General features: G+C 43.8%; 1 protein-coding gene across 9 annotated transcripts in view; it reads right to left on the bottom strand.

Moving 5' to 3' along the window:
* The window catches only part of NFIX (nuclear factor I X), a 273828-nt gene that overhangs the window by 9382 nt on the left and 237339 nt on the right, over positions 1-27107 (bottom strand). For 7 of the 9 annotated variants that reach the window (XM_040346497.1, XM_040346496.1, XM_040346500.1 and 4 more), the window contains one exon: positions 14957-15048. The exons of the other annotated variants lie outside the window; for them this stretch is intronic. In XM_040346497.1, coding sequence (XP_040202431.1) covers positions 14957-15048 — 92 coding nt within the window. The remainder of the gene's footprint in view (positions 1-14956; positions 15049-27107) is intronic. 9 annotated transcript variants of the gene reach the window in all.

Below are 27107 nucleotides of genomic sequence, written 5' to 3'. Positions count from 1 at the left end.
CAAGGCCGGCTTAACAATAATCGGGTTGAAAAAAACGTTGTTTAATATATATATTTTTTCCTCGGTCCTAGTAGAACGGGCACCCCAGAGAAGAAAACCTGGGCAAATGGGCTACACACAAGTCCTGTAGTTGCTATGCTAAATGCTTAAACCAGACCCTCTACATACGCAATTAAAGAACCACAGATTTTTTTTTAAAGGAATTGTGCAATTTACAGCTGGGATCATGTGACCCAATCCAAAATGTACATTATTTTTTACCATTTATTAATTTTTTTAATAAATATTTTAAGCAGGCAGGATGATAAGATGAATGGCTTTGGTTAGGTATCAGTCAACTTTTTTGCTATTTTTCAGCACTCTGAGACACTCAGACTTGGAAAACGAATCAACTAAACCAGTTTAAGCTGAGATTTTCCCTTTTTAGGGCAAAGCAATTTAAAGCTGGCCCCTGCAGCCATTTTTACTTTCTTCACATGCCTAACTCCCCCTTTCCCCTGCTCTTTTCACTGGCGGCAATGTACAGAATAAAGCCTGCATAGGCTCCAATTTGATGCCAGTTGGAACTTGCACAGGGCTGAGGACTCTTTCCCTGTCTGCATGAGACAGCTCTAGGTCAATTGCCAAGCGCTTGCACTGTCATGTGGGAGGAAGAGGAGCAAGCCTACATACCTGAAAGTATTGGGTATTTCTCTTAGGAAAACAGAGTGGCAAGGAAGCAATGGGAAGGTATGCTGGGCAAACCTAGGCAATAGTTTGCACAGGTCTAGTCAGCAACATTCTCTCCACCATTTATTAAATATCAGTTTTGGATAAGTACATATTATTGCACCAATAAGCATACTATGAACAAGATCCTGCTTTAACTCAAAACTCTACACCCTTAGGCCCCGTACACACGGTCGGACCGAACCGATGAGAATGAACCGAAGTTCAGTTTCATCAGACCAAACCGACCGTGTGTATAGGCCATCGGTCTGTTTTCCTTCGGTCCAAAATTTTAAAACATGCTTCAAAACCGAACCGATGGACCGCTACCCGATCGGACCAAACCGATGGTTAGTACAGAAAAGCATCGGTTCAAAACCCGTGCATGCTCAGAATCAAGTCGAGGCATGCTTGAAAGCATTGAATTTCATTTTATTCAGCACGTCGTGTGTTTGACGTCACCACGTTCTGACCCGATCGGTTTTTGGAACGATGGTGTGTACGCATCATCAGACCATCAGGCCACTTCAGCGGTGAACCGATGAAAACGGTCCGTCGGACCATTCTCATCGGTTTTGTCCGACCGTGTGTAAGGGGCCTAACAGTGTATACCTCCCAACAAATTTCCTAGTAATTACCATTCGTATAATGCAGAGCTCAACATCTTTTGGCTCTGTTTACTCGGAAAGTAATTTCATGGCCCAGCTTTCTCTCTATTGGACAGTTTACAAATTACTTTGTACATAGATGGAGGAACCCAACAGCTCCTCACCGGCCGTTTTCCATGACAGTCTCACTTATAGGACCTACAAGGAAAAGGCATGCATATACTGTAGACCAATTTTACAGGGGTGTGCAATCATCCAATAGGGTTTTATTTCAGTCGTGACGTTATCCTGGGCATACAGGTGAAACTCGAAAAATTTGAATATCGTGCAAAAGTTCATTTATTTCACTAATGCAACTTAAAAGGTGAAACTAATGTATGAGATAGACTCATGACATGCAAAGCAAGATAGTCCAAGCCATGATTTGTCACAATTGTGATGATTATGGCTTACAGCTCATGAAAACCCCAAATCCACAATCTCAAAAAATTTGAATATTGTGAAAAGGTGCAATATTCTAGGCTCAAAGTGTCCCAGTATAATCAGCTAATTAAGCCATAACACCTGCAAAGGGTTCCTGAGCCTTTAAATGGTCTCTCAGTCTGGTTCATTAGGAATCACAATTATGGGAAAGACTGCTGTGCAGAAAACCATCATTGACACCCTCCATAAGGAGGGAAGGCCTCAAAGGGCAATTGTAAAAGAAGTTGGATTTTCCCAAAGTGCTGTATCAAAGCACATTAATAGAAAGTTGTGTGGAAGGGAAACGTGTGGAAGAAAAAGGTGCACAAGCAGCAGGGATGACCGCAGCCTGGAGAGGATTGTCAGGAAAAGGCCATTCAAAAGTGTTGGGGACTTTTAATTAATACTGCTGGGGAGGGCTGGGGGAGGTTTACATTTTAGTGGCACTGAACTGGCCACCAATGGTGGGGGTTATTTTTGTGGTTACAGACACCAACGTAAAGGGTTATATTTGTGACTGACAGTAATATTGGGGGTTTTATTGTAGCCACTGACACCAATGAGTGGTGAATTTCACTGTCACTTCAATCACTAGTGCTGGGGGGGGGGGGAGAGGTTACATTCTGGTGCCATTGTCCTGACCACTAATGGTGGGAGTATTAAAAAAAAAACACTGCCAGTAACCACCAACAGGAAGGAAGAGGTTAAATAGTACTGCTTTTAAGAACCAGTCTAGCAAATTATCTTTGTAAAAAAGACAAACGCATACTCACATTTGGCTCTGAAAAAGAGGCGATTTCCCCCCTTTGAAACACGTCAGCCGCTCGGATGGTCTTCATAGGTTTGGGACTTGCCTAGGTCAGTGGTTCTCCACCCTGTTCCAAAATACCCCCAACAGGCCATGTTTGCAGGTTTTCCTTTATCTTGCACAAGGGCTTTAAATCAGAGTCAATGGCTTGGTATTTTGGACAGCTATTTTATCGAAGAGAAATTTCCAAAACATGGCCTGTTGGGGGTACTTGAGGACAGGGTTGGAAACCACTGGCCTAAGTGACCAGGCTGCTTCAAGTGTATTGTGGACTTTGATGTGCCTTATTGCAGATGTTGTTTGTGAGTATGCATTTGTCTATGTTTACATAATAAAAGCTATCACAAAGGTAATGCGCTAGGTTGGTTCAGCCTCTGTTTTCCCGGCCTGCAGGGGGCAGCAAAACTGGTGCAAAAGTGGTATCTGTTGAAGAGTATTGATTGTCTTTGGCCAGTGCACCTCTCTTGAGGAGATTTGTCCTGTTGTATTTGCTTTTAAGAACCAGTGCAGGAGGGGTAACAGCACTGTTACTGACACCAGCGGGGGCTATTACTGTATACACTGACACCAATGCTAGGGGCTATTATTGTCGTCACCGACTCTAATGCTGGGGACTATAACTGTAGTCACTGACACCAATACTGGGGGCTATTAATATGGTCATTGCCACCAATGCTGGGATATATAAATGTGTCCACTGACACCAATGCTGTTTTTTTTTATTGTGGTCCCTGATACCAATGCTGGGGGGCTATTATTGTGGTCACCGATACCAATGCTGGGTGCTTATGGTCTCCACTGACACTAATTCTGGGGGCTATTATTGTGGACACTGATACCAATGCTGGGGGCTTATTGTCTCCACTGGCACTAATGCCGGTGGTTAAAACTGTGGCCACCACCGACACTATTTTAGTGCATTTTGATATGTTGGTATGATACCAATGCTGGGGGCTTATGGTCTCCACTGACACTAATTCTGGGGGTTATTATTGCCTCCACTGACACTAATGCTGGTGGTTAAAACTGTGGCCACTGACACTATTTTAGTGCATTTTGGTAAAAATGTAGCAGGATCAACATTTTTAGGGCGCTGAATTGCATTATCACCCATTTATTTTGAATGGACTGCTTAACTTCATGCAGTGCACCTCAATGGACAAAATGCACTTAAGAGCCCTCTGTTATTTTAAAATTGACCACCACTGCTCCTAGGGCTTATACTTATAAATTTTGAGGCCTCATACACACTGGACGTTAAAATCATGTTTAAAAAACGGCAGTAGCTTTGCAGTGAGTTTTTCAACTTTTTTGCAATAGCGTTTATTAGCGTTTTTCCACCTTTTTTTGTTTTTTAAGACATTTTTTTTATTTTTTTTATTTTTTCAATGGATCAAAAACTTAAAAAAACGCTGGTGAGTGAAGTTTTTGAGCGTTAATCGACGTTTATCAGCGTAAGAGCTCTACAGCTGAAAAACGTCTCTCAGAACCCACTAGTTTTGGGGGGTTTTTTCTGCTCAAAAACGCCACTGCCCAAAACTGCTGATAACAGCCTATGTGTGCATGGACACATAGGATAACATGATGGAGAGTTTAATGACTGTATAAAAAACATCTATAGCCAAAATCAGCTGCTGTAAAAACGTCCAGTGTGCATGAGGCCCTCAAAGCTTTTCTGATGGCAGTGCAAAGCCTGTACAGTGGAAGAATACTAACCAGTACAAGGTTTATTTTTACATGCTGGTTTGGATAGGGTTTGCATGGTGTCCCCATTGTTGTGGAAGTGACATCATGTCTGGATGCTAATGGACACCAGACAGATTCATACATGTCAGCCTGAAACCAAAGCTGTCCATGGGCTCCACTTACATTTACAATGTAAACTCAATGCACCCGGATTATATAACAAATTTGCCCTTTGGGTATAAATAGGCAGAAGTACATCCAATGTATATAATTGTATTTCAATGTAATTTTTTCAATTTTTTTTTTAACTAAATCCCGTAAAACTCAAATATATTCCTGCAGATGTCTTTAATATGACACTGGTGAGGGGAACGCATAGGAAAGCATATCTTCCCACAGAGCTGTGTGCGGCCGGGGTAAAACGGGGACAAAGCCAAGGAGAGAGAGAGGGGCTATGAGCTGCAGCTGCATCTCCAAACACCATTGTAACCCTTTGGTTGTCAGATATTAGTAAAAGTGACACTACAGGATGAGATTATATCATGAAATCTATACTTTTTTTTATACAGGTTAGGCAGGATAGGTAGCAGGAAGGGGAAAGAATATTTTTAGGAATAGTTATATCATAGGTGTGTGCACAGGGTGTGTCTGGGCACACCCTAATCACCCTGTGTGGCACAGATTCCTCTTGTTTAAACCCCTGATATTTCCCCAAAGCCTCCTAATGGGGCATCTTACACCATCCACTGCCCTACTGACACCAATCTCTGCCCCACTGACACCATCCACTGCTCTACTGTTACCGTCAGTATATATACATGAGCTATGAGGTGCACAACCTAAGGCTACATTCACACTTGAGCGTAACGTTTTTCAGCGTTTTTTTCAGCGATATTTGCAGCGTTTTTTTTACCGCGTTTTGTCGCGAATTTGGACAGGTCTAGGGTCACCAATGTTAAAAACAGAAAAACGCCCAAATCTGCCTAAAAAATAGTCCCAGAATTTGTTTGAGCTTCAGGCGTTTTTGAACCTCTGGCTTCAGGTGTTTTGTAGTGGAGATGTGAACCATCTCCATAAAGAATAATAGATTTTTTCCCCTCCAGCGTTTTGTAGCTTCAGGCTTCAAGCTACAAAAAGGCCAGGTGTGTATGGGGTCTAATGCAATAGGCTGTGCACACCTATGAGTTATATCTAACGTTTTCATGCAGTTTGAGTTTACATACATTTTTGGAGGGAGGCTTAGTTATATTAGTAATATTGGTGTTCCTTGGCAGGAGATGAAAACTATCTGTCCGGCTTTAACTAACTTGCAAGATCTATACTGCCTAATGTGCTGGGTGCTGTGTCACAGAACCATCTATATTCAAGCCCCCCCTCCCCCCAGAGTTTGATTTTGCAGGAGCGGCCGGCCCCTAAGGCAGAGGCGCGGGGATGTATCCGGGCAGCAAACTCATAAGTTTCTATGAGGTTTTTTTTCAAGCCACATGATTAGAGCCTGTTGCTCTAATTGGCTTGAAAAGGTTTGGGCTCGGGGCACAGAGCACTGCGCCCCAAACCCACCCACTTGTGACATTAGCAAATCATTATTCACTATTGTCTTCCGGCTTCTCCTCCCGGACAATCAGGACAGGAGGCAGATTGGGTTGTGGTTCTTCCTACTGACCAACAATGTAAAGGGGCCTTTTTCTCTTTGACCATCAGGATAATGTACCCAAAGCTGTACAGTAATTATTGGCAGGCGCTCAAGGGAATCCCATTGATGTTTTCCCCTTGGAGTGGCGCCCCCTAGGGGGTCAAGAAAAACAATATGGGTTTTGGAACCCCACTGCGTTTTACTGGCACTAGGTCACGTCACAACTGCTTTTCTGCCACTACACTTATTGAGGAGGCCTTTTGGAGAGCTTAGATCTATTTTTATACTGACTGAAAGGTCACCATGTTTATTGAACCTGGCAAGTTTTATTCATTTTTCACAATTTATGCACAAACCCTTACATTGCACGTGTGGATTGTCTTTTTTCATTTCACAGAAAGAAAGAGGACATAGGTTCATTGGGGCCTGCCATGATGTTGGGGGAGGACCTGGCCTTTACAGGTCTTTTTCTTCTCCCCAACTGGGAGTCTCTCTTCGAGAGTGCCCTCACCCAGTACTTAGAGGCATCAGCTGATCCCTAAGGATTGGTGTCCACCTGGTTTTAGGGGGAGGGGGGGTTTAGGGATTGCACCTTTCTTCTTCAGGAGTTGGGCCATGCCTAATTGTGTGCTGTGATTTTATGGTTCAATTTACTTGTTTACAGGGCATCGATAAGCACCACACATTGAACCAGTGGTGGCCTGTCCATTAGGGGTGCACAGGCGCCGCCCCCCCATCCATGCGTCCGGCCCCCTGGTCTACCGGATGCATGGATTCCGTTTTTTTTTTTCTGAAGCACGTAATTAGAGCCAGAGTTTTTAAAACAGGGTGGGCTTGGGGCTGCCGGGGAAGGGAGGGGGGTTTGTGGGGTAGGGGGAGGGCGGAAGGGTGGATAACCAGCCAACACTGCATTGAACCTCTGTGAAAAAAGGTTGATAAAGACTATTCTGCAACATGCCCCTCAGGCCATTCAGCCTTATATTTTGGGAGCCGCACTGCAAAAAGACAAAATCTGAAATTCGTTGGTTTAAACCCACTGATGTGTTGTATAAAGGGCTCAGGCATTGTTTGGAGAATGAGCAAATATTGGAATGTTTTATTATAACAGCTCTCGTATGGTCATCATTACAGAAGAATGTAAATCTGTCAGTTTGTTGTATATATACAAAGTCATCAGTAGGAAAGAATAGACTTTTAATTTTTTTACAATGTGAGGTTTAAACTTAACCTCAGGCAAATTACATTTTGTTTTGGAAAGAGCAGGGAAAAGTCTCAATCAGGTTTTTTTTTCTGGGTTCATGCATAAGAGGCACTAGATCTTCTATTATTAATATCCAGTGTAACACAAGTTAGAAAATGTAAATGTTCATATGAAATATAGAATTAATGTTATGGAAAATCTGTTGTAAATTAATCTGATTTACAACAGGGAAAATATAAAACTGATTATTTTACAATATATTGTTTATAAGTTTTATATTTCATACAAGCTTTTATATTTTCTCACTTGTGTTGTATGTAGCTCTCAGTGGCGGGACAAGGTCATCCAGCGCCCAGGGCAAAGATGCAAAACTGCGCCCCCCTTTCCCTTAGGCCCCGTACACACGGGCGGATAATCCGCTGAAACCGGTCCGCCGGACCGTTTTCAGCGGACATGTCTGCCCGGAGATTTCTGTCTGATGGTTGTACACACCATCAGACAGAAATCCGCGCGTAAACAATACGCGGGGGGTGGCCGCGCCGTCGCCGATGACGCGGCGATGTGCGTGGCCCTGGAAGTTCAATGCTTCCACGCATGCGTCGAATCAGTACGACGCATGCGAGGGATAGCGGTCGGTCGGACGTGTCCGGTGAGTCTGTACAGACGACCGAACACGTCCGACGGACAGGTTTCCAGCGGACAGATTTCTTAGCATGCTAAGAAATTTTTATCCGCTGGAAACTGTCCGATCCGCGGGACAATTGTCCGCTCGGGCCTACACACGACTGGATCTGTCCGCTGGAACTGGTCCGGCGGACAGATCCGGTCGTGTCCCACCCCTTGTCCCGGTCCTGGTAGCTCTGACGGAAGGCCCCGAGCTAGGAAATAAATTAATTAAAGCGGAAGTAAACCCATCCATAAAAAAATTGTTTAATTTCTGGCGCATGCTGGAAATATAACACTCCCATTGGTTGTGCTCTCAACCAAACTGTCAAACCATCCAATGGCTGGTGTCATAACTGATCACATGTGCAACATCATGGCAGTTGTAGATCAAACAGAGGCAAAGATGGCAGCTTCCTTGGCTGAAAACAAAAGGGGGGTTTACTTACACTTTAAGCACAGGTCTTACATGATAGGGTAGAAGGGGAACAGCGTGGAGTTAAAGGTTTTAAAGTGGGAAGAAGGTAATAATAATTACTGGATTGGCTGGGTAGACTGGGGGAGACAGGGAAGAGTATAGGAGCAAGGCGGCCAGGAAGGAGTTTGATGGAATCAGCTGAAGAGTTGAATCTATTGGATGAATGTCCCTCCCTCCCTTATGTTTTTTTAGGTAGGCATGGGGTTGGGTGTAGTTTGGATGGTTTTGGTGGTTTGTGGTCCTTGAATGGGTTGAAATCTGTTGTTTTGGGAAAAGGTGGGGACCCATCTGTTGGTATGGTGTCCTCTAGTTGGGTTTAGTCGAATAATGGTGACTAGGTAGTGGTAGACCTGTAAGGTGTCTGAGGTTAGCTGAGAATGTCCCTGAGGCAATTTCTTGCAATTGGGGGCATAGCGTAGCAAAATGGTGCCACAGGCACAAAGTTATTTGTTTAATCTTCAAGGACTTGCAACTGAACTGTAATGTTTATATGTTATTTATTGGTACGTTGTCTATAATAAAAGGCCTTAGGACCATTTAACTCCTCTTGCAGTAAAGCGTGTTATTTGGGGTTGGTGGGAGGTGGAGTCCAGAGAGGTAGGCCAGAGGTTATTGGTATAGGTGACCTCTGATCTCTCCTGGTCATGTAGGGAAAATGTCTAAAGCCTCGTACACACGACCGAGGAACTCGACGGGCGAAACACATCGTTTTCCTCGTCGAGTTCCTTGTTAGGCTGTCGAGGAACTCGACAAGGCAAGTTTCTTCATTCCCGTCGACGAAATAGAGAACTTGCTCTCTTTTTGGCTCGTCGAGTTTCTCAACAGTTTCCTCGACGAAAATGTACACACGACCGGTTTCCTCGGCAAAAAAATATCTCCCAGCAAGTTTCTTGCTGGTTTTTGCCGAGAAACTCGGTCGTGTGTACGAGGCCTTAGTCTTGAAGTTCATTGGCTTTTTTTTTTATAGTCATCTAATAAAATGTAATTTTGGACTCTATGAACAGTGGGGTGACAACCTGCCCTTACTGCTTTCTATATAGTTGAGGTTTTATTTCTGCCTGGCTCCATTAAGTACATTTTCCTTCACTTTCTGTCATTGTTATGCCTGTCCAAGAAATGGGAGATCAGTTGTCAGTGAAAGAGGAAGTCACAGACAGTAATAAAGTACAAGGTACCAATTCTTCCTCTCTTCCCCTCTAATAAAAATGTGCTTTTGAGTTTGTTTGTGCCCCTATTAGAGAGATTGCCCATCGAGAAATTCCCCCGTTAGGACACAGATAGTTATCTCTGACAGTGGTCCTAACCCTTCCATACTCTATTCAAAGCTAAAACTAAAATTTTTTTGCCAGTCTTTTTATATTTAAGCTTCACAGTTAACATTATTTCCATGGCAATTCCAGAGACTGAGGAATTCAGGTTGTGGAACAGTAAGGCCACCCATACAAGTGAGATGCTCATCAAATGTTCCAACTGGAAGTGATGGTATAACGATATACACAACACAACAAATGCAGACACCTATAGACTGACCAAACTTTAAGGGTCATTCAGTTTTACAGCTCTTATAACTCATTCACCTGTTTTCATTGCTCAGATGGACCAGATAGATTTATCCAGGAGTCTTTACTCTGAGTCCAGTAGACACATTGATAACTGCTACATTTCTGATCAAGTGTGATTGTTTGGCCTCTGAAATGGTTTGGCAGCCTTCTTTTTTATCCGTTGTCTACTATGGGATTACCAGGGGCGGACTGACAACTCATGGGGCCTCCGGGCAATAGAAGATTATGGGGCCCCCGGGCTTACAGATGGCCACCACGCCAGGAGGCAGTGCAGAGGCGGGGCAGCTAAAATCTCTGGATTTTCACATCAAAAGCATGTCGGTTTCGAACATATCAGGGACAGATGTAAAAAAAAACACAGATTTTTACATACCGTCCCTGGTTTTACTGAGCCTGGCAACCCTGATGGGGCCCCCTAGTGGCATGGGGCCCTCGGGCAGTGCCTGAGTGACTCAATGGTCAGTCCGCCCCTGGGGATTACTAAAATACTTCTGAACTCATTTGTTTGGTGCCCATTCTGGTTCAACAACATTTAGACTTCTCAGGTTGGGTGTCCTTTGTCCCGGGGGGGGGGCCCCCTGCTATGTGCAAAGTTGCCGAACCTAAACCTATTTAAATAAATCAAGAACTCCCTTTTTTTTTACCATGTTGAAGATCATAGGTGTGCACAGTCTATTGCATTAGGGTGTGCACCCCAAAGCTCAAACACACACTACTGATCACCCATGACGTTCTTTCAGAAAGGGAAGGGGATGGTCAATTACATATTCACCAGCCCCTTTCTCCACTCTTCCTAAAACATCCTTGCAGCAATAGCTGATGGGAAAGGAGGGAAGCTGGTAGCACTGCAGGGGGATGGAGGGAGCCAGGGAAGTAGGGGGAATATGTGCTGTAAAGGGTGATTAGGGTGTGCCTGGGCAGACCTGGCACACCCTGTGCGCACGCCTATGCTGAAGATCCATATCCAGTACCTTGCTCCCATATTTTGTTTAATCCTTATGGCAGACTTTCTGGGCTCATTCAGACTTTGATGTCCAGGCACGTTGTGTTAAAGTGGTTGTATACCCTCATGGTATACTTGCAACTACAGGTAAGCCTACATTAAGGCTTACCTGTAGGTCTTTGCGATATCTCCTTAACCTACATAGTTAAGGAGATATTTGCAGAAAAGCGGGCGCCGATGTCTACGGCGCATGCGCGCTGTAGATAACAGCGCAGGCGCACTGAGCGCGGCAGCTTCTGAATGGGAGCCTGCCGTAAAGTGCCGGAAATGTGCGCATGCGCAGAGATCGTGCCGTTCCGCTCGCATGCATGGGAGTGACGTCATTGCCGCTCTGGCCAATCATATCGCCGGAGCGGCGATACCTGGAAGTCACTCCGGCTCCGGGTATCATGGTGGTGTCGGAGGACTTGTCCGAGGACCGCTGCGGGGGCTTCGATCTAAGGTAAGTAATTGATAATGAGCTAGTATGCTAGTCATACTAGCTCATTATGCCTTTTCCTTGCAGGTTTTTTTTTTTTTTTTAAGGGTATACAGCCACTTTAACAAATGTATTTGCACATTAACACACATTGTATTAATGCTGTCAATTTGAATGAATCAGCTGGCAATGCACAAAAAGTCCAAAAAATGGACATGCACCGTTACTGTGTGTTGGGGTGTACTGCAATGCATGTGTGCTGGACAGGGCTGTGGATAAAGGGGTAGTACCAGTCCCCCCATACATGGCCTGGACCAGCTGGGGGGTCCAGGCAGCAGAAGGAATTGGATGTGGGCAGGGAGGGTGATTGGCAAAGCGGGGGGCAATTACTGGAACCAATCCCCAGTATGACTCTCTGCAGCAGCTGAAAGCTGGCTTCCTCTCCTCTCCTTCCTGTTGGCTTTCAGCTGCTGCAAAGAGAGCAATACTGGGGATCGGTTCCAGTAATTGCCCCTCTGCCATACTGATCAACTCCCATGTGCACTATATGTTTCCCCCTGCTGCCCAGGCCACAAGGGGAAATGAAGAATCTTCTTTTTTTTACTTTGGGTCCTGTTTCACACTGGGGCGTTTTTCGGGCGCTTTAGCGTTAAATAACGCGCCTGTAAAGCGCCTGAAGGAAGCTGCATCTGCAATCCCAATGTGAAAGCCCGAGTGCTTTCACACTAAAGTGCCTGAAAAAGGAGTCTTATGCCGCGTACACACGATAGGTTAAACCAATGAGAATGGTCTGATGGACCGTTTTCATCAGTCAAAACCGATCGCGTGTGGGCGCCATCGGTTATTTAACCATCGGTTAAAAAAAAGCAAACTTGCCTTAAATTTAACCAATGGATTCCTAACCGATAGGTCAAAACCAAACGTTAGTAGGCACGACCATCGGTTAAAAATCCACGCATGCTCAGAATCAAGTCGACGCATGCTTGGAAGCATTGAACTTCGTTTTATTCAGCACGTCGTTGTGTTTTACATCACCGCGTTCTGATACGATTGTTTTTTAACCGATGGTGTGTAGGCGCGGCGGACCATCAGTCAGCTTCATCGGTTAACCTATGAAAACGGTCCATCGGTCTGTTCTCATCGGATGGACTGATCGTGGGTACGCGGCATAAGCATTAAAAAAAGCACCTGTAAAGCGCCTGAAAGAAGCTGTATCTGCAATCCCAATGCGAAACCCTGAGTGCTTTCACACTGAGTCGCTGCGCTGGCAGGGCGTCCAAAAAAGTCCTGCAAGCAGCTTCTTTGCAGCGCTTTAGGAGCGTTGAATACACCGCTCCTAAAGCCCCCTTCCCATTGAGGGGCCTTTTTTTTAAGGCCAAAGTGCCTGAAATATGCCCCAGTGTGAAAGGGTTCTTAGCGGCCCTTTACCAGCGGTTTTCGCACGCTGGCAGTGTGAAAGGGCTCTAAAAGCACTCAGGCTTTCACATTGGGATTGCAGATGAGGCTTCTTTCAGGCGCTTTACAGGCTTTTTTTAACGCCAAAGCGCCTGAAAAACGCCCCAGTGTAAAAGGGGTCTTAAGCAATTTGAAGCTTCACCAGAACGTTTCAATGACATCTGGATTTCCTTTTGTCAGGACCTGAATCACATGCTGGTGGACACTGGAACTACAACCTTCTACTCTGGGAAGTACAGCGCCACCAGCAGGTAATTCAGTTTCTGACACCTTTATTCTCAATGGTGCCCATTAACACCTGATCATAGCGTCACTTGAAGAAGTACACAAGCCTCTTTTAGGTTAGAGTCATGCATTTTAGCAGCCCCAATAGACTTCAATAGGAGCATCTGAAAAATGTGCATATGTGGGCAGAAATGCAAGTTCTCTTGCCCAGTAACTAGCATTCCATTGGCTTAAAATAATAATAAAAGTCACTTAAGCCTGAAAAAAAAAAACAACCAAAGACATTCAGCATTCAGCTGCAGTGTGAATGGAGCCTTACCGGGCAGCTTTCAGTCTTTCCTATTGATGTCCCAGGAGCCAATGAAATGCACAATTCTGTTCCTGTACTACAAGTTGCAAATACAATTGCACTAGAAAAAAATTCTCTACATCGGCTGGCTAAGCTCATGTGTAAATGGGGGCTGAGGGCCAGATTCACAAAGGGGATACGACGGCGTATCTCCTGATACGCCGTCGTATACACTGTTTTACACTGTCGGATCTTAGGATGCAGTACCGCGGCCGCCGCTGGGGGGAGTTTGCGTGGTAAACCAGCGTCGGGTATGCAAATTAGGAGTTACGGCGGATACACGACGGATTTTCGCGTTCGCTACGTCGCCGCTAGTCTAGTTTCCCGTCGCAAATTTAGTCGTCGTTTTAGGTGCCCTAACTTTAGTCAGCAAACGTATTGCTGTCTATTTAAAAATGAACGTCGTTTGCGTAACACGTCCGGGAATACGGTAGTACGCTACGCGCGTCGCTTTTCGAAAAAATTACGTCACGGCGCGCAAAGCACAACGGGATTTGCAAAACTGAGCATGCACAGTAGGTCCGGCGCGGGAGTGCGCCTAATTTAAACGGCACACGCCCATTTGAATTGGCCCGCCTTGCGCCGGAGGCCGCCGGCGTAGTTTTCATCGCAAGTGCTCTGTGAATCAGGCACTTGCGATGAAAACTTGCGGCGGTGTAACGTATCTACGATACGTTACGCCGCCGCAGTTCTATGTGAATCTGGCCCTTAGATCCCAATCCAAGGGATGAAAAAAATGTGGCTTGCTGCACAAAAAAAAAAGGAATTTAAAACTGAATGTAATCGTGAAGCGCATTATTAAAGCCTTTGCAAGCAATCTATACCGGTGTAGACATACACAGATTCTGTGTCTCTGCTTTTTATATGGCCCCCTCTCTCTTCCCGGCAGCCTTTAAGAACACCGGTGCCATTCCAACATAATCCCTCCACACCATAATTTTTAGAACTGCGATGGCAACATGCATACAGGATGGAAGGATCGTGATGAAAAGATGATTAAAAAAATAAATAAAAAAAAAAGAAGAACAAAAGGCCTTCCTTTGCTACTCTTCTCCTCGGTTGCATTACATCTAATGCAACATCCACTTTAAGGAGTATATTTATATAAAAAAAATGCAGAGCTATTAATCCTGTATGTATATTTGTTCTATGCAAACGTCGGCAAAATTGAATCTATTTTCTCTCCAGGTCAGGTGTTCTTTGATTTTAAGAGAAGCAAGAATCGGTAAAATACCACATTGTGGCCACTAGATGGCGCTGACGTTTAAAATACGTACTGTATTACTTTACCATGATCTTCAGCTCAATCTAGTGGCCATAATGTGAAAATGCCGGATTTACTCTATTCTTATGAATGAAGAACACCCAACCAGGGGAGAAAATAGCCTAAGTAACATTTGATTTTGTCTCCATTTGCACAAAATGAATGGTTACAGGAAGATTTGTGGGACGAATAGCTCTGCAGATCTTTTTATTTTTTTTATAAATGCACCCCTAAGGGTTACTCTGAGGTATTCCATGCTATGGGGTGTTAGATTCCAGATTAGGCACAGCTGTGGTTAGTATAACTAGGCATTGCAGGTAAGGGGAATGGTATATTAATGGTGTATTAGGAATTAGGGGCAATGTATTAGGTATTAGGCTGAGTCGCGTTTAGTAAATAGTTAATTATAGGTTAGGGAATATCACTGACTTACTTGAGACTGCTGGGGGAGGTTCAGAAAGTTGCTGTCTCGTGATCCAATTGTGACAAACCTGTTGGACCCGGCGGGGGGAGGCGCTGAGAATGCTACACAACAACACAACACAGCGACACGATGTGACACGGCAACACCATGGGATGAGGCAAAAAAAAAAAAAACAATGGAGCAGCACAATAAAACAACACAGTGACAAGATAAAAACAACAATGATAGCAAACAAAAGCATGCAGCAAAGCCACGAGACAATAAAAAACAAAACAAAAAAAAAAAACACAAAATGTTCAGGACAAATGGTAATGCAGTTACACATGGTATGTAACACAGAAATGACGGGTCAATTGTAACACATGCGCACACAATAACACATGGGGAAAAAGAGAGAGAAAGAGATAAGCAATCAGACACAAAACCAAATACATCACAACTCCCCCTACACAAACACACACAGATCTACACCCGAGACGTGTGTATACAGCTACCAGCGCGTCCCCCCACTACGTGTGTCTGACTACCCCGGATACACAGGCGGTATCCCTACATCTATTACACCATACAACCTAATATGTTCTCCTCATTTCCCCTTATTCCATTATATTAGGTAACGAGCAGTGATGTTCAGTTATCTACAGGAGCCAATCAGAAATAGCGAAATCAGCTATGAGGCCATGTTGCTCTAAAGCTGTGAATCGCCCAAAATTTGAGCCATAGGTGGTCGTGTCGGCACCTTCCCACCCGCCGTCCTTTGATCTGCAGTCAGCCAGCTGCAGTCGCTGTTCAGGTATTCAGACAGCAACAGGTTCCCCCGCTGTCAGTATACAGAAGCCAGCAGGGAGGTGCCACGCTGTTTACAATGGATGGGGAAATCAATCAGTTCCCCTCATTAGGGGTGTATTTAAAAAAAAAAAAAATGCAGAGCTGTTCATCCTGCAAAACTGCATGTACATAAAGCAGAAATACAAACATATGTTTTCATATTTGATAGAGTAAGGGAGGGTTAAAACTAGTGTCGCACCAATACCGGTATCAGTGCCAATACCGAGTATTTTTACGAATACTTCTCAAGATGCTCCGATACTCGTGACCGATACCTTTGTGGTGCGATTCGAGCCCATACAAAATAAATAGGCTCAAATCGCACTGCAAAGAATTGAGGACGTCTGACCTATGACGAAACGCGCCTGGGAGGACGTGCAGTGACGTCACCACGCTAGGAGGAAGGGCTCCACTAGTTGCCGGCCGGCACTTTGTTTTACACGCTGCTTGTTTTTATCTACCTTTGTAAGTACGCTAACTTTTTAAATAAATACAATATATTACGGGATTATGCTATGGTGCATCCTCTCTCCATTTGTATGTCCGGATGAGCCTGAGATTGTGCCTGAAGTTTTCCTCTGGAACCTGTCTCCCTCTACATCTTTGTGAGTCCATAAAGGCCGCGGCTGGGTCATACCCGACTGCTTATCAAGCTGGCCCTTTGGTAAGCGGCCTTGCATCCTGGTGAAGGGTGTCACTTCAGTGTGGAAATATCTGTCGCTTTTGGTGGTATGTGCTTTCAAGATTCCGCACTTACGTGAACATTATTGCAATTTGGAATCACATATTTACTTTTTGTAACCTATGAACTTGCCTATTATCAAAAATTGTGAATTTGATTTTTGAATTCAATTTATTATTTTTTTAGGGTTTTTGGTGCGGCTTTATTTTTTATGTATATTTTGCCTTGTTGATCACACGCAAGCTGCTGCTCTTTGTATTGATTCTTATATATGTAATTTTTTGGTGTATAAGCGCAGTTTTTCTTGTTTTTCCAAAGAATTGCATGCAGTTTGAACAGAAATTGCAGTGCGATTCCTGTCTGAGTCGCATGCGCTTACCCGCACCACTCCTGTGTGAGCCCAGGCTTGTCATAGTGATTTCAGCCTGGGTGCAACCCTAGTTATAGCCCCTGTCAGTTTTTTTTTTTGCCATCTTTGTCCCATTGTGAAGATTTCCCTTTCACTTCCTGTCTCATAGCCAAACAGGAAGTGAGAGGAAATCCCTGCAAATCAGGAGAGACCCTGGGGGGTCCCCATTGGAAGATTTCCCCTATATTACTTTTCTGGGGGCAACACAAAATTTGGGATTTTCTTTTACTTTCACTTTCAATGATAATGGTAAGCAGGACAAATAGAGAAGGTGAATCTTCCTAACGCAGACTAACGGGACACAGACAACAATAAAAACTGACAGGGGTTCTGATCCTTCTCCACTCTACCCTAAAAAAAAGAAAAGAAAAAAGGTTTGCTCTAGTTTTACTTTCATTCTGTGTGAATACTGACAAAATGTAATATTTGAATATTACTAAGCTATTTTAACTGAATGCTCTTCATTCATAGCATGAATCGTATTATGGCCATTAGATTTCGCTATAAAATATAAAATACGTACTTCCTATAGTTGACCACTAGATGGAGCTGATGATACATTATATACCTGTGATCATCAGCTCCATCTAGTGGCATTAAAGTTGTAACTCCCTGATACCACTATTTTTATGAATGAAGAACATCAGACCTGGAGGGAAAAAAGCCTAGTAACATTCAATTATGCCTGTATTTACACAGAAAAAAAATTAATAGATGCAGTTTCGCAAGACGAACAGCAATTTGTTTTCATAAATACACCCCTACGAGTGTATGGCCAGCCCAAGCTGCTAACTTGTTTCTGATTGGTTGTTGTGGGTTACTGCACAATTGAGCTATTTTTTTGCTCTTCACAAACTTTGCTCTGTGTGTCCTGTTGTCTTTCCCAATTAGATATTAATACAAATATTAAGCAAAATAGTGAACACCCTGTGTGCTATCTCCTGTAAAAAGTAAAAAATTCAAATGTAAACTAACATTACAGGGTTTATTTTTGTGTTAATAGTTCAACATGCTGGGACCCCCAGTAACAGATCGTATTCAACATCTATCAGCTTCTAACAAGTAAGGCCTCCTGCACATGGGTGCCAATGTAAAATTTCCCTGCCTGGGAGCCAAAGGTGCTGTGTACATCCACCCACAGAAATCAATAGTTGTATATGGATAAATACTTGCATGCCTGAAAATGTACGACCCTGGATGTAGACTGTCTGCTGTTGGGTGTAGACTGTCTGCTGTTGGGTGTAGATTGTCTGCTGTTGGGTGTAGACTGTCTGCTGTTGGGTGTAGACTGTGTGCTGTTGGGTGTAGACTGTCTGCTGTTGGATGTAGACTGTGTGCTGTTGGGTGTAGACTGTGTGCTGTTGGAGGTAGACTGTGTGCTGTTGGGTGTAGGCTGTCTGCTGTTGGGTGTAGGCTGTCTGCTGTTGGGTGTAAACTGTCTGCTGTTGAGTGTAGACTGTCTGCTGTTGGGTGTAGACTGTCGGTTGTTGGATGTAGACTGTCTGCTGTTGGATGTAGACTGTTTGTTGTTGGGTGTAGACTGTCTGCTGTTGGGTGTAGACTGTCTGCTGTTGGGTGTAGACTGTCTGCTGTTGGGTGTAGACTGTCTGCTGTTGGGTGTAGACTGTCTGCTGTTGGGTGTAGGCTGTCTGCTGTTGGGTGTAGGCTGTCTGCTGTTGGGTGTAGGCTGTCTGCTGTTGGGTGTAGACTGTCTGCTGTTGGGTGTAGACTGTCTGCTGTTGGGTGTAGACTGTCTGCTGTTGGGTGTAGGCTGTCTGCTGTTGGGTGTAGGCTGTCTGCTGTTGGGTGTAGGCTGTCTGCTGTTGGGTGTAGGCTGTCTGCTGTTGGGTGTAGACTGTCTGCTGTTGGGTGTAGGCTGTCTGCTGTTGGGTGTAGGCTGTCTGCTGTTGGGTGTAGGCTGTCTGCTGTTGGGTGTAGGCTGTCTGCTGTTGGGTGTAGGCTGTCTGCTGTTGGGTGTAGGATGTCTGCTGTTGGGTGTAGGCTGTCTGCTGTTGGGTGTAGGCTGTCTGCTGTTGGGTGTAGGCTGTCTGCTGTTGGGTGTAGGCTGTCTGCTGTTGGGTGTAGGCTGTCTGCTGTTGGGTGTAGGCTGTCTGCTGTTGGGTGTAGGCTGTCTGCTGTTGGGTGTAGGCTGTCTGCTGTTGGGTGCAGGCTGTCTGCAGTTGGGTGCAGGCTGTCTGCAGTTGGGTGCAGGCTGTCTGCTGTTGGGTGCAGGCTGTCTGCTGTTGGGTGCAGGCTGTCTGCTGTTGGATGTAGGCTGTCTGCTGTTGGATGTAGACTGTCTGTTACTACGCATGCGCATGTCCACACAAGTATGTAATACTGATTTCTATGGGCAGCTGTACTCAGCACCTGTGGTTCCCAGGCAGGGAAATACACCCACATGTTACCTTGTATGGCCCCAGGCACCCATGTTCATAAGGCTACAATGTATACTTTATATTAAAGTAGATCTAAAGGCAAGACCTTTATTTTTCATTTTGTATAGTGTAGGGGAGGGTTAAAACGGCTGTTAGATTTTTTACAATCTGTGATGATTTTCCTTCACTTCCTGCCCTGTATACTCAACAGGAAGTCGGGGGGCTATATGTCTAACATGAGAGATATCTCCTTTTAGCTGTCACAGGAATAAATGGCCCCCTTTGGAAGACTTCACCTCTATCCCTGTTCTGGTGGCAATTCAAAATGTTCGTTACCGGAGAAAACAGTGATCATGACAACTAGGAAGAGTAAATCTTCCTAACAGAGACACAGCCAGCAGAAAAGAAAAAAAGCTGCCACGGGTTTTAACCCCTCACCAGTCTATCCACAACTTTACAAAACAATGTTGCCTTTAGTTATACTTTAAATTGATATAAGCTTTGCAGTAGCTCCCCCTGGTGCTGGTTATTGGAAACTAAATATGTTTATTCCTGGAAACTGAATATGATTGCTCCTAATACAACAGCTCCACCTGCTGCTGGATATAGGAAAGTGGATGTGATTGCTCCTAATACAACAGCTCCACCTGCTGCTGGATATGGGGAACTGAATGTGATTGCTCCTAATACAACAGCTCCACCTGCTGCTGGCTACTGAAAAACTAAAGGTGATTGCTCCCTAACCGATGCTCCCCCTGCTGGTGAACAATTAAACTTTTGATATAATGCCTTCGCCTGCTACTGGAAGGTAATTGCTCCCTGATGCAACAGCTCCCACTATTGCTGTCTCCTGAGTTCAATGCAATTGCCTATTGATACAAGAGCTGCTGTTATTACTGGAAGCTGAAAGTGAGTGCTCCCTGACATAACAGCTCCCCCTGCAGCTGGCTAATAGGAACTGAGGGTGTTTGCTACCTGATAAAACTGCACCCCCTTCTGTTGGCTTCTGGAACCTGAAAGTAATAACATATTGATAGTGCACCTCCCTTTGCTGCTGGCTACACATAGGGGTCTATTTATAAAAAAAAATTATGTTTTTTGACTTTCAGCTCCATCGAGTGGACTAAAATGCTTTATTTTTTTAAATTTAGGTATTTCAGAAAACTATAACACATTTTGGCCACTAGGTGGAGCTGACTTCTGTATACAGTATTTTTTAATGTAGGTATTTCAGAAAACGATAACACATTTTGGCCACTAGATGGAGCTGAATGCTGTATAGTTTTTTTTATGTAGGTATTTCAGAAAACGATAACACATTTTGGCCACTAGATGGAGCTGACTTCTGTATACAGTATTTTTTAATGTAGGTATTTCAGAAAACGATAACACATTTTGGCCACTAGATGGAGCTGAATGCTGTATATTTTTTTCATTTAGGAATTTCAGAAAACTATAACACATTTTGGCCACTAGATGGAGCTGAAGATGATAGAAATGAATCTATTAGTGAAAATACTGCCCAAATTTGTTGAGCATACACAAAGGTATGTGACTTTGGTCCAACAAATGTTTTATAAATAGACCCCGTAAAGTGTATGTCAAACCAAAAATATTTTTTTTAATAGAGTGGGGAACAATTTAGAACTAGGTTTTACCACTTTCTAGTAGAGCTGCACAGTTTACTATGCTTCAATTATGATTGAACACAGCGAGTGAGTGTGTTCATTTAGAAAAGGAAGGGGCCGGTAAATGACATATTGATTGTCCGTTTCCCCACTCTCCATCCTGAAACATGTGGGGGCGCAGCAAGGGGTAAAGCCCGAGCAGTAGGGGGACTCGGCACCGCACAGAGTGATTAGGGTGTGCCCTGGCACACCCCCTGCGCACACCTATGAATATATATATATATATATATATATATATATATATATATAATATGTTTGGGGGTTCTAAGTAATTTTCTAGCAAAAAAAATGATTTTAACTTGAAAGCAACAAGTGTCAGAAAAAGGTTTAGTCTTTAAGTGGTTAAACTTCTCTCATTTACAGACCGAAGTTCATTGCTTTGATCTTAAGAACAAAACGTTACAATGTTTATAGTTAGCTCAGTGGCTGAGGAATGTTGTTAAACTTGGCAGTTTTTTTGTTTTGTTTTGTTTTTTTGACAGCTGTTGGCTTGATCAGAGAACTCTGCACAGAATCTGGAAAATGCTTTGTTAAGATCTCCAGGGTGAAACAATCCAGATTCTTAACGATTAATCGTGCAGCACTACTTTCTAGGGCTCCATTATAAAGATTTATCCTCACTTCATGTCCTGCTAAAAATGTGAAGGGAACAATCCAACCACAAATAGAAATGAAAAATCCTTTTCTTTAGAAAAGTAGGTGAGGGCTGGACCCCTGTCCGTGACCTTGTTGCAGTCTTTCCATCACTTCCTGCCTGCGAAATGGTTGTCAACAGGACAGGAAGTGAGAGTAAATCTCTCTAATGGGGCCACAATAGCAATGAAACCCAACCGGAGTCCTAATCCTTCCCCACTCTACCCAAAACTAGAAAAAAACTTTTTTTTTAGGGGATTTTTTCCCACTTTACCTGGTGCTGATAGCGTCTTTCTAAAGAAGAGCTTTATTAGAGGGAAACTATCGTCTAATTTCTGTAAATTCACATTTTGATTTGTATCCCTTGGAAAGTAAGTTTGGACATGACATCTAAACATAATTATCCACATGGTATTTATTGTGCTTTAGGTTTCTGATTTCCAACGATCCCTCCGGTGGTGATCTGAACACCGGGGAATGTGATTAGCGTTTTGAACATCGGGGAATGTGATTAGCATTCCTGCTTAATGGCCACTAGGAAAAGCCCAGCTCAGCTAGCCTATGGTTTTAAGTTAAATCAGAACCCGAGCCAAGACTTTCCATGTGACTGAGGAGCAGCGAAGCACAATCACTTTGTAGGAACTAAGCTGAGCTGACATATATACCCCCATATGCATGTACACTATACTGCCAAAAGTATTGGTACGCCTGCCTTTACACACACATGAACTTTAATGGCATCCCAGTCTTAGTCTGTAGGGTTCAATATTGAGTTGACCCTCCCTTTGCAGCTATAACAGCTTCAACTCTTTTGGGAAGGCTGTCGACAAGGTTTAGGAGTGTGTCTATGGGAATGTTTGACCATTCTTCCAGAAGCCCATTTGTGAGGTCAGGCACCGATGTTGGACCAGACGGTCTGGTTCGCAGTCTCCGCTCGAATTCATCCCAAAGGTGCTCTATCGGGTTTAGGTCAGGACTCTGTGCAGGCCAGTCAAGTTCCTCCACCCCAAACTCACTCATCCATGTCTTTATGGACCTTGCTTTATGCACTGGTGCGCAGTCATGTTGGAATAGGAAGGGACCATCCCCAAACTGTTCCCACAAAGTTGGGAGCATGAAATTGTCCAAAATGTCTTGATATGCTGATGCCTTAAGAGTTCCCTTCACGTCAAGCCCAACCCCTGAAAAACAACCCCACACCATAATCCCCCCTCCACCAAATGATTTGGACCAGTGCACAAAGCAAGGTCTATAAAGGCATGGATGAGCGAGTTTGGGGTGGATGAACTTGACTTGGCCCAGGGATGGACTGGCCATTGGGACTACAGGGAGTTTCCTGGTGGGCCGATGGCTCAGTGGGCCGGCTTCAGTGACAGCGGCCTGGGAGTTTCTCACTTCTGCCTAATCTTGTCCCATAAGGGGGGGCACCAAACTGATTCTTTGCCCCGGGTGAAATAATGTCTAGCTTCCCCACTGGTCCTGCCTCTAAGAGTACCAGCCGTTCTACTCTAATAAAGAGTGGCTAGTGAAGGGGGAGAAGGTGCTTGGGTGGCCGGGGGGGTGCGGGAGTTGTCCGGCCGCTGTGGGAGAGACCTGTCATAGTGGGCCAGTCTGGATGAAGTCCAGGGCCAAATTTTTGTCCCAGTCCAGCCCTGACTTGGCCTGCACCTCGACCCGATAGAACACCCTTGGGCTGAATTAGAGCGGAGACTGCAATCCAGGTCTTCTCGTCCAACATCAGTGCCTGACCTCACAAATGCGCTTCTGGAAGAATGGTCAAACATTCCCATAGACACACTCCTAAACCTTGTGGACAGCCTTCCCAGAAGAGTTGAAGCTGTTATAACTGCAAAGGGTGGGCCAACTCCATATTGAACCCTACGGACCAAGACTGGGATGCCCTTACGGTTCATGTGCGTGTGAAGACAGGCGTGCCAATACGTTCGGCAATATAGTGTTTATTTAAAAGCTGAAATCTAAGCATTACTGCTTTATAAATAGATTACTTATATTTAACTGATCACAATCACATATATATTTTAAATATTGCAAAAACACTATAGGTTCCCTTTACAGCTATTACATTATATGTAATAGCCACCCTATCAAACTAATAAAACCAATGGGGGTGTTTTTATTAAAATAAATAAATAAAAAATAAATTGCAGAGCGATTCATTCATTCAATCTGTGCGAATGGGGCAAAATCGAATGTTACTTGGATATTTTCTCTCCAGGTTGAATGTCATTCACTCATATAGGATAGAGTGACTCTTAGATGGATTGTCAGCTCTTCTGTAGGCATTTATCATGTAGCATCCATGTTTTTACTAAAAATCAATTATTCTTGATATTTTAAAGACAATAAGACTGAGGGTGACTACTATCCAAATTTCACAATAAAGCAATATTATTGCCAAAATACAACCCAACAACAATCCATAGGATGTAATGTGTGTGGTCAGCTTCATGTAGTTTCATTTTTCACAAATGAATTTAAACAAAGGCAACATTTTAAATTGTTAAGATTAAAAATCCCAAATCTGAATTTCTGGGTCCTGATCTAATTCTGATGCCACGTACAGACGGTCGTTTTTTGTGATGAAAAAAAACGACGTTTTAAATCATGAAATAAAACAACGTTTTTAAAACATCATTTTCAAAAACGACGTTGCCTACACACCATCGTTTTTTCACAATGCTCTAGCAAAGCGAGGTTACGTTTCACCACTTTTTTCCATTGAAGCTCGCTTCAAAACTAGCTTCTGGGCATGCGCGGGTTTAAAAACGTCATTTTAAACGTCGTTTTTTGCTACACACGGTCAATTTCTGTGAAACAAAAAACGACGTTTTGAAAAACGACACAAAAAATTCAAGCATGTTCGAATTTTTTTTTTGTCGTTTTTTTGAAGACATAAAACAACATTTTGCCCACACACAATCTTTTTAAATGACGTTTTTTAAAACGTCGTTTTTTTTCATCACAAAAAACGACCGTCTGTACGCGGCATAAGTCTTGTCACCTTCCTTCTATTGGATGTGGGTGTCTCTATGGATATAATTGGGTCCCATATGGTTCATACACATGTGCACACTGAAATATTTAGTTTCGTAATTTCGCTTTGGTCCGAAAAATAAATTTATTTAGTTACTCCCGAAAATTTGTTTTTTATTAATTTTGTTTATGTTAAAAAAAGCATTCGTCCAAAAATCCGAATGAATTAACTACATGCCGACCAGCCGCCGCAGTTCTACGGCGGCAGGTTGGCTCTCCTGCGCGAGAGCCTGTAGCTCTACGTCGCCTCGCGAAGCGGCCACTAAGGGCGCAGTGCCGAATCGCAAAAAGTGCTCTGGTCTTTGACCAGCAATATGGTCCGGGGCTTAAGTGGTTAAGGTCGAATCTGTCATTGAAGGCTTATGCCCTGTACACACGATCGGTCCATCCGATGAAAACGGACTGATGGATTTTTTCATCAGTTATCCGATGAAGCTGACTGATGATCAGTCGTGCCTACACACGTGTCAGAACGCGGTCACGTAAACCACGTACGACGGCACTATAAAGGGGAAGTTTAAATCCAATGGCGCCGCCCTTGGGGCTGCTTTAGCTGATTTCGTGTTACTAAAAGACGATTCGCGTTTTTCTGTCTGTTACAGCGTGATGAATGTGCTATCTCCATAACGAACGCTACTTTTACCAGAAGGAGCGCTCCCGTCCCCTAATTTAGTCTGAGCATGCGTGGATTTTTAACCAATAGACGTGCCTACAGACGATCGTTTTTTTCCTATCGGTTAGTTAACCATCAGATAATTCTAAAACAAGTTCCTAGTCTTTTAACCGATGGATAAAAAAAACAATGGGGCCCACACACGATCGGTTAGTCTGATGAAAACGGTCCATCAGACCGTTTTCATCAGACAAACCGATCGTGTGTACGCGGCATTATGGTGTCTGTTGGATGTTCTAAGAAGATTCGATGGAGCAGCTAAACTGTACGACACCGCAATTGTACATTTGCGGTCAAATGCTTCGCCTACAAGCTATAGAAGAATTCTAATGTTGTATGACACTAGTAATAATTATGTTTATAAATTATTATTCAAATTCTTCTATAGCCTATGGGCCGAGCATTTGACCGGAAATGTACAATTGCGGCGTCGGACAGTTTAGCTGCTTGTTGAATCTTTTAAGGAAACTTTCGACAGACACCATAAGCCTTCAATTACAGATTTGACGTTTGTATGTTTTATACTGCTTTGTCGAATCTTCGTCGTTCATGTCGAATGGTCTACCCCAACACTGTCTCTATAATGTCGAATCTTTTCTCTCTATGTAGAATAAGGTTAGGCATTCGACCGCAGGTTCGATAGACACAGATCGCTATTGTCAGCGTCATGTCGAATCTCCTATCTATATCAAACTTTTGTAGCAACGAAAACGAAAATTAAGCATTTTTTTATGTCGGATCTTTTGGATTTCGGATTCTGCACGTTCGTTTTCGTTTGTTAAAACGATAACGAAAATACCCGAAATTCGGACGAAAACTAATGCACATGTCTAATAGTTCACAGGCAGAGGACTCTATCATGATCAGCTTCCACCAATGCTGTATCCTGGCCTAGGCCAACAAGGCCCAGGCCTAGGGCAGCACTTTGCAGGGGGGCAGCATGGAAAGAGTCCACGCCGGCTTGTGCTACACTGTTAGTGTAACGCAAGCAGCTTCTAATTTTGACTGTCCTATCAGCCTGGAACACAAACCTTCCTCACTGTGCTATATGTTTTCTGCTGCACCATTGACATGGTTATATCTTCTTAGACCTCTCCATAAAATGATCAGAATTAAAGTAGAACTATAGGCAACACTTTTTTTTTTTGGATAGAGTAAGGGAGGGTTATAGCCCCTGTCAGTTTATTTTTTACCATCCCTGTCCCATTGCAGAGATTTCCCTTCACTTCATGCCCCATAGCCAAACAGGAAGTGAGAGGAAATCTATGCAAATTAAGGGAATCCAATGCCCCCCCAGGCCCTAGGAACTAGTGTCCCCAATTTCAGGGCGGGACTTAAATATAAATGGGTGTGGCCTTGACAGGAAGGGGTGGGTCATATTTAAAACCTAAATACACTACTGGCTTCCACCAATGTTAAAGGGAACCTAGGTTGTTAATAAGCCAATCTAGATGAGATAAGTGCTAAACAGTGGTCACCTCAAGGTCCTGGACTGGTTCGGTTTTGCGATAAAATTCCCTTTTATGGTTCTGCAGACTGCAGTAGTCCCTGAACTACCCTGACTTGGGTTCCATGTGGTCACTGGTCAGTCTTGCACTGGACAATTGATAAAACTTTCAGCCATGGCTTTACCTTGGAGTGCAACCTTTCCTATACAGTGGAACCTTGGATTACAAGCATAATACATTCCAGGAGAATGCTCGTTATCCAAAGCACTCGCATATCAAAGCGAGTTTCCCCATAGAAGTCAATGGACATGAAAATAATTTGTTCCGCATTGCAATACCGCATGTGGCCAGAGGTGGGGGGGGGGTG

This window comes from Rana temporaria, chromosome 3 (genome assembly GCF_905171775.1).
Source record: "Rana temporaria chromosome 3, aRanTem1.1, whole genome shotgun sequence".
NCBI lineage: Eukaryota > Metazoa > Chordata > Amphibia > Anura > Ranidae > Rana > Rana temporaria.
Note: the sequence above shows the minus strand (reverse complement) of the source record. Positions and strands in the feature narration are given on the sequence as shown.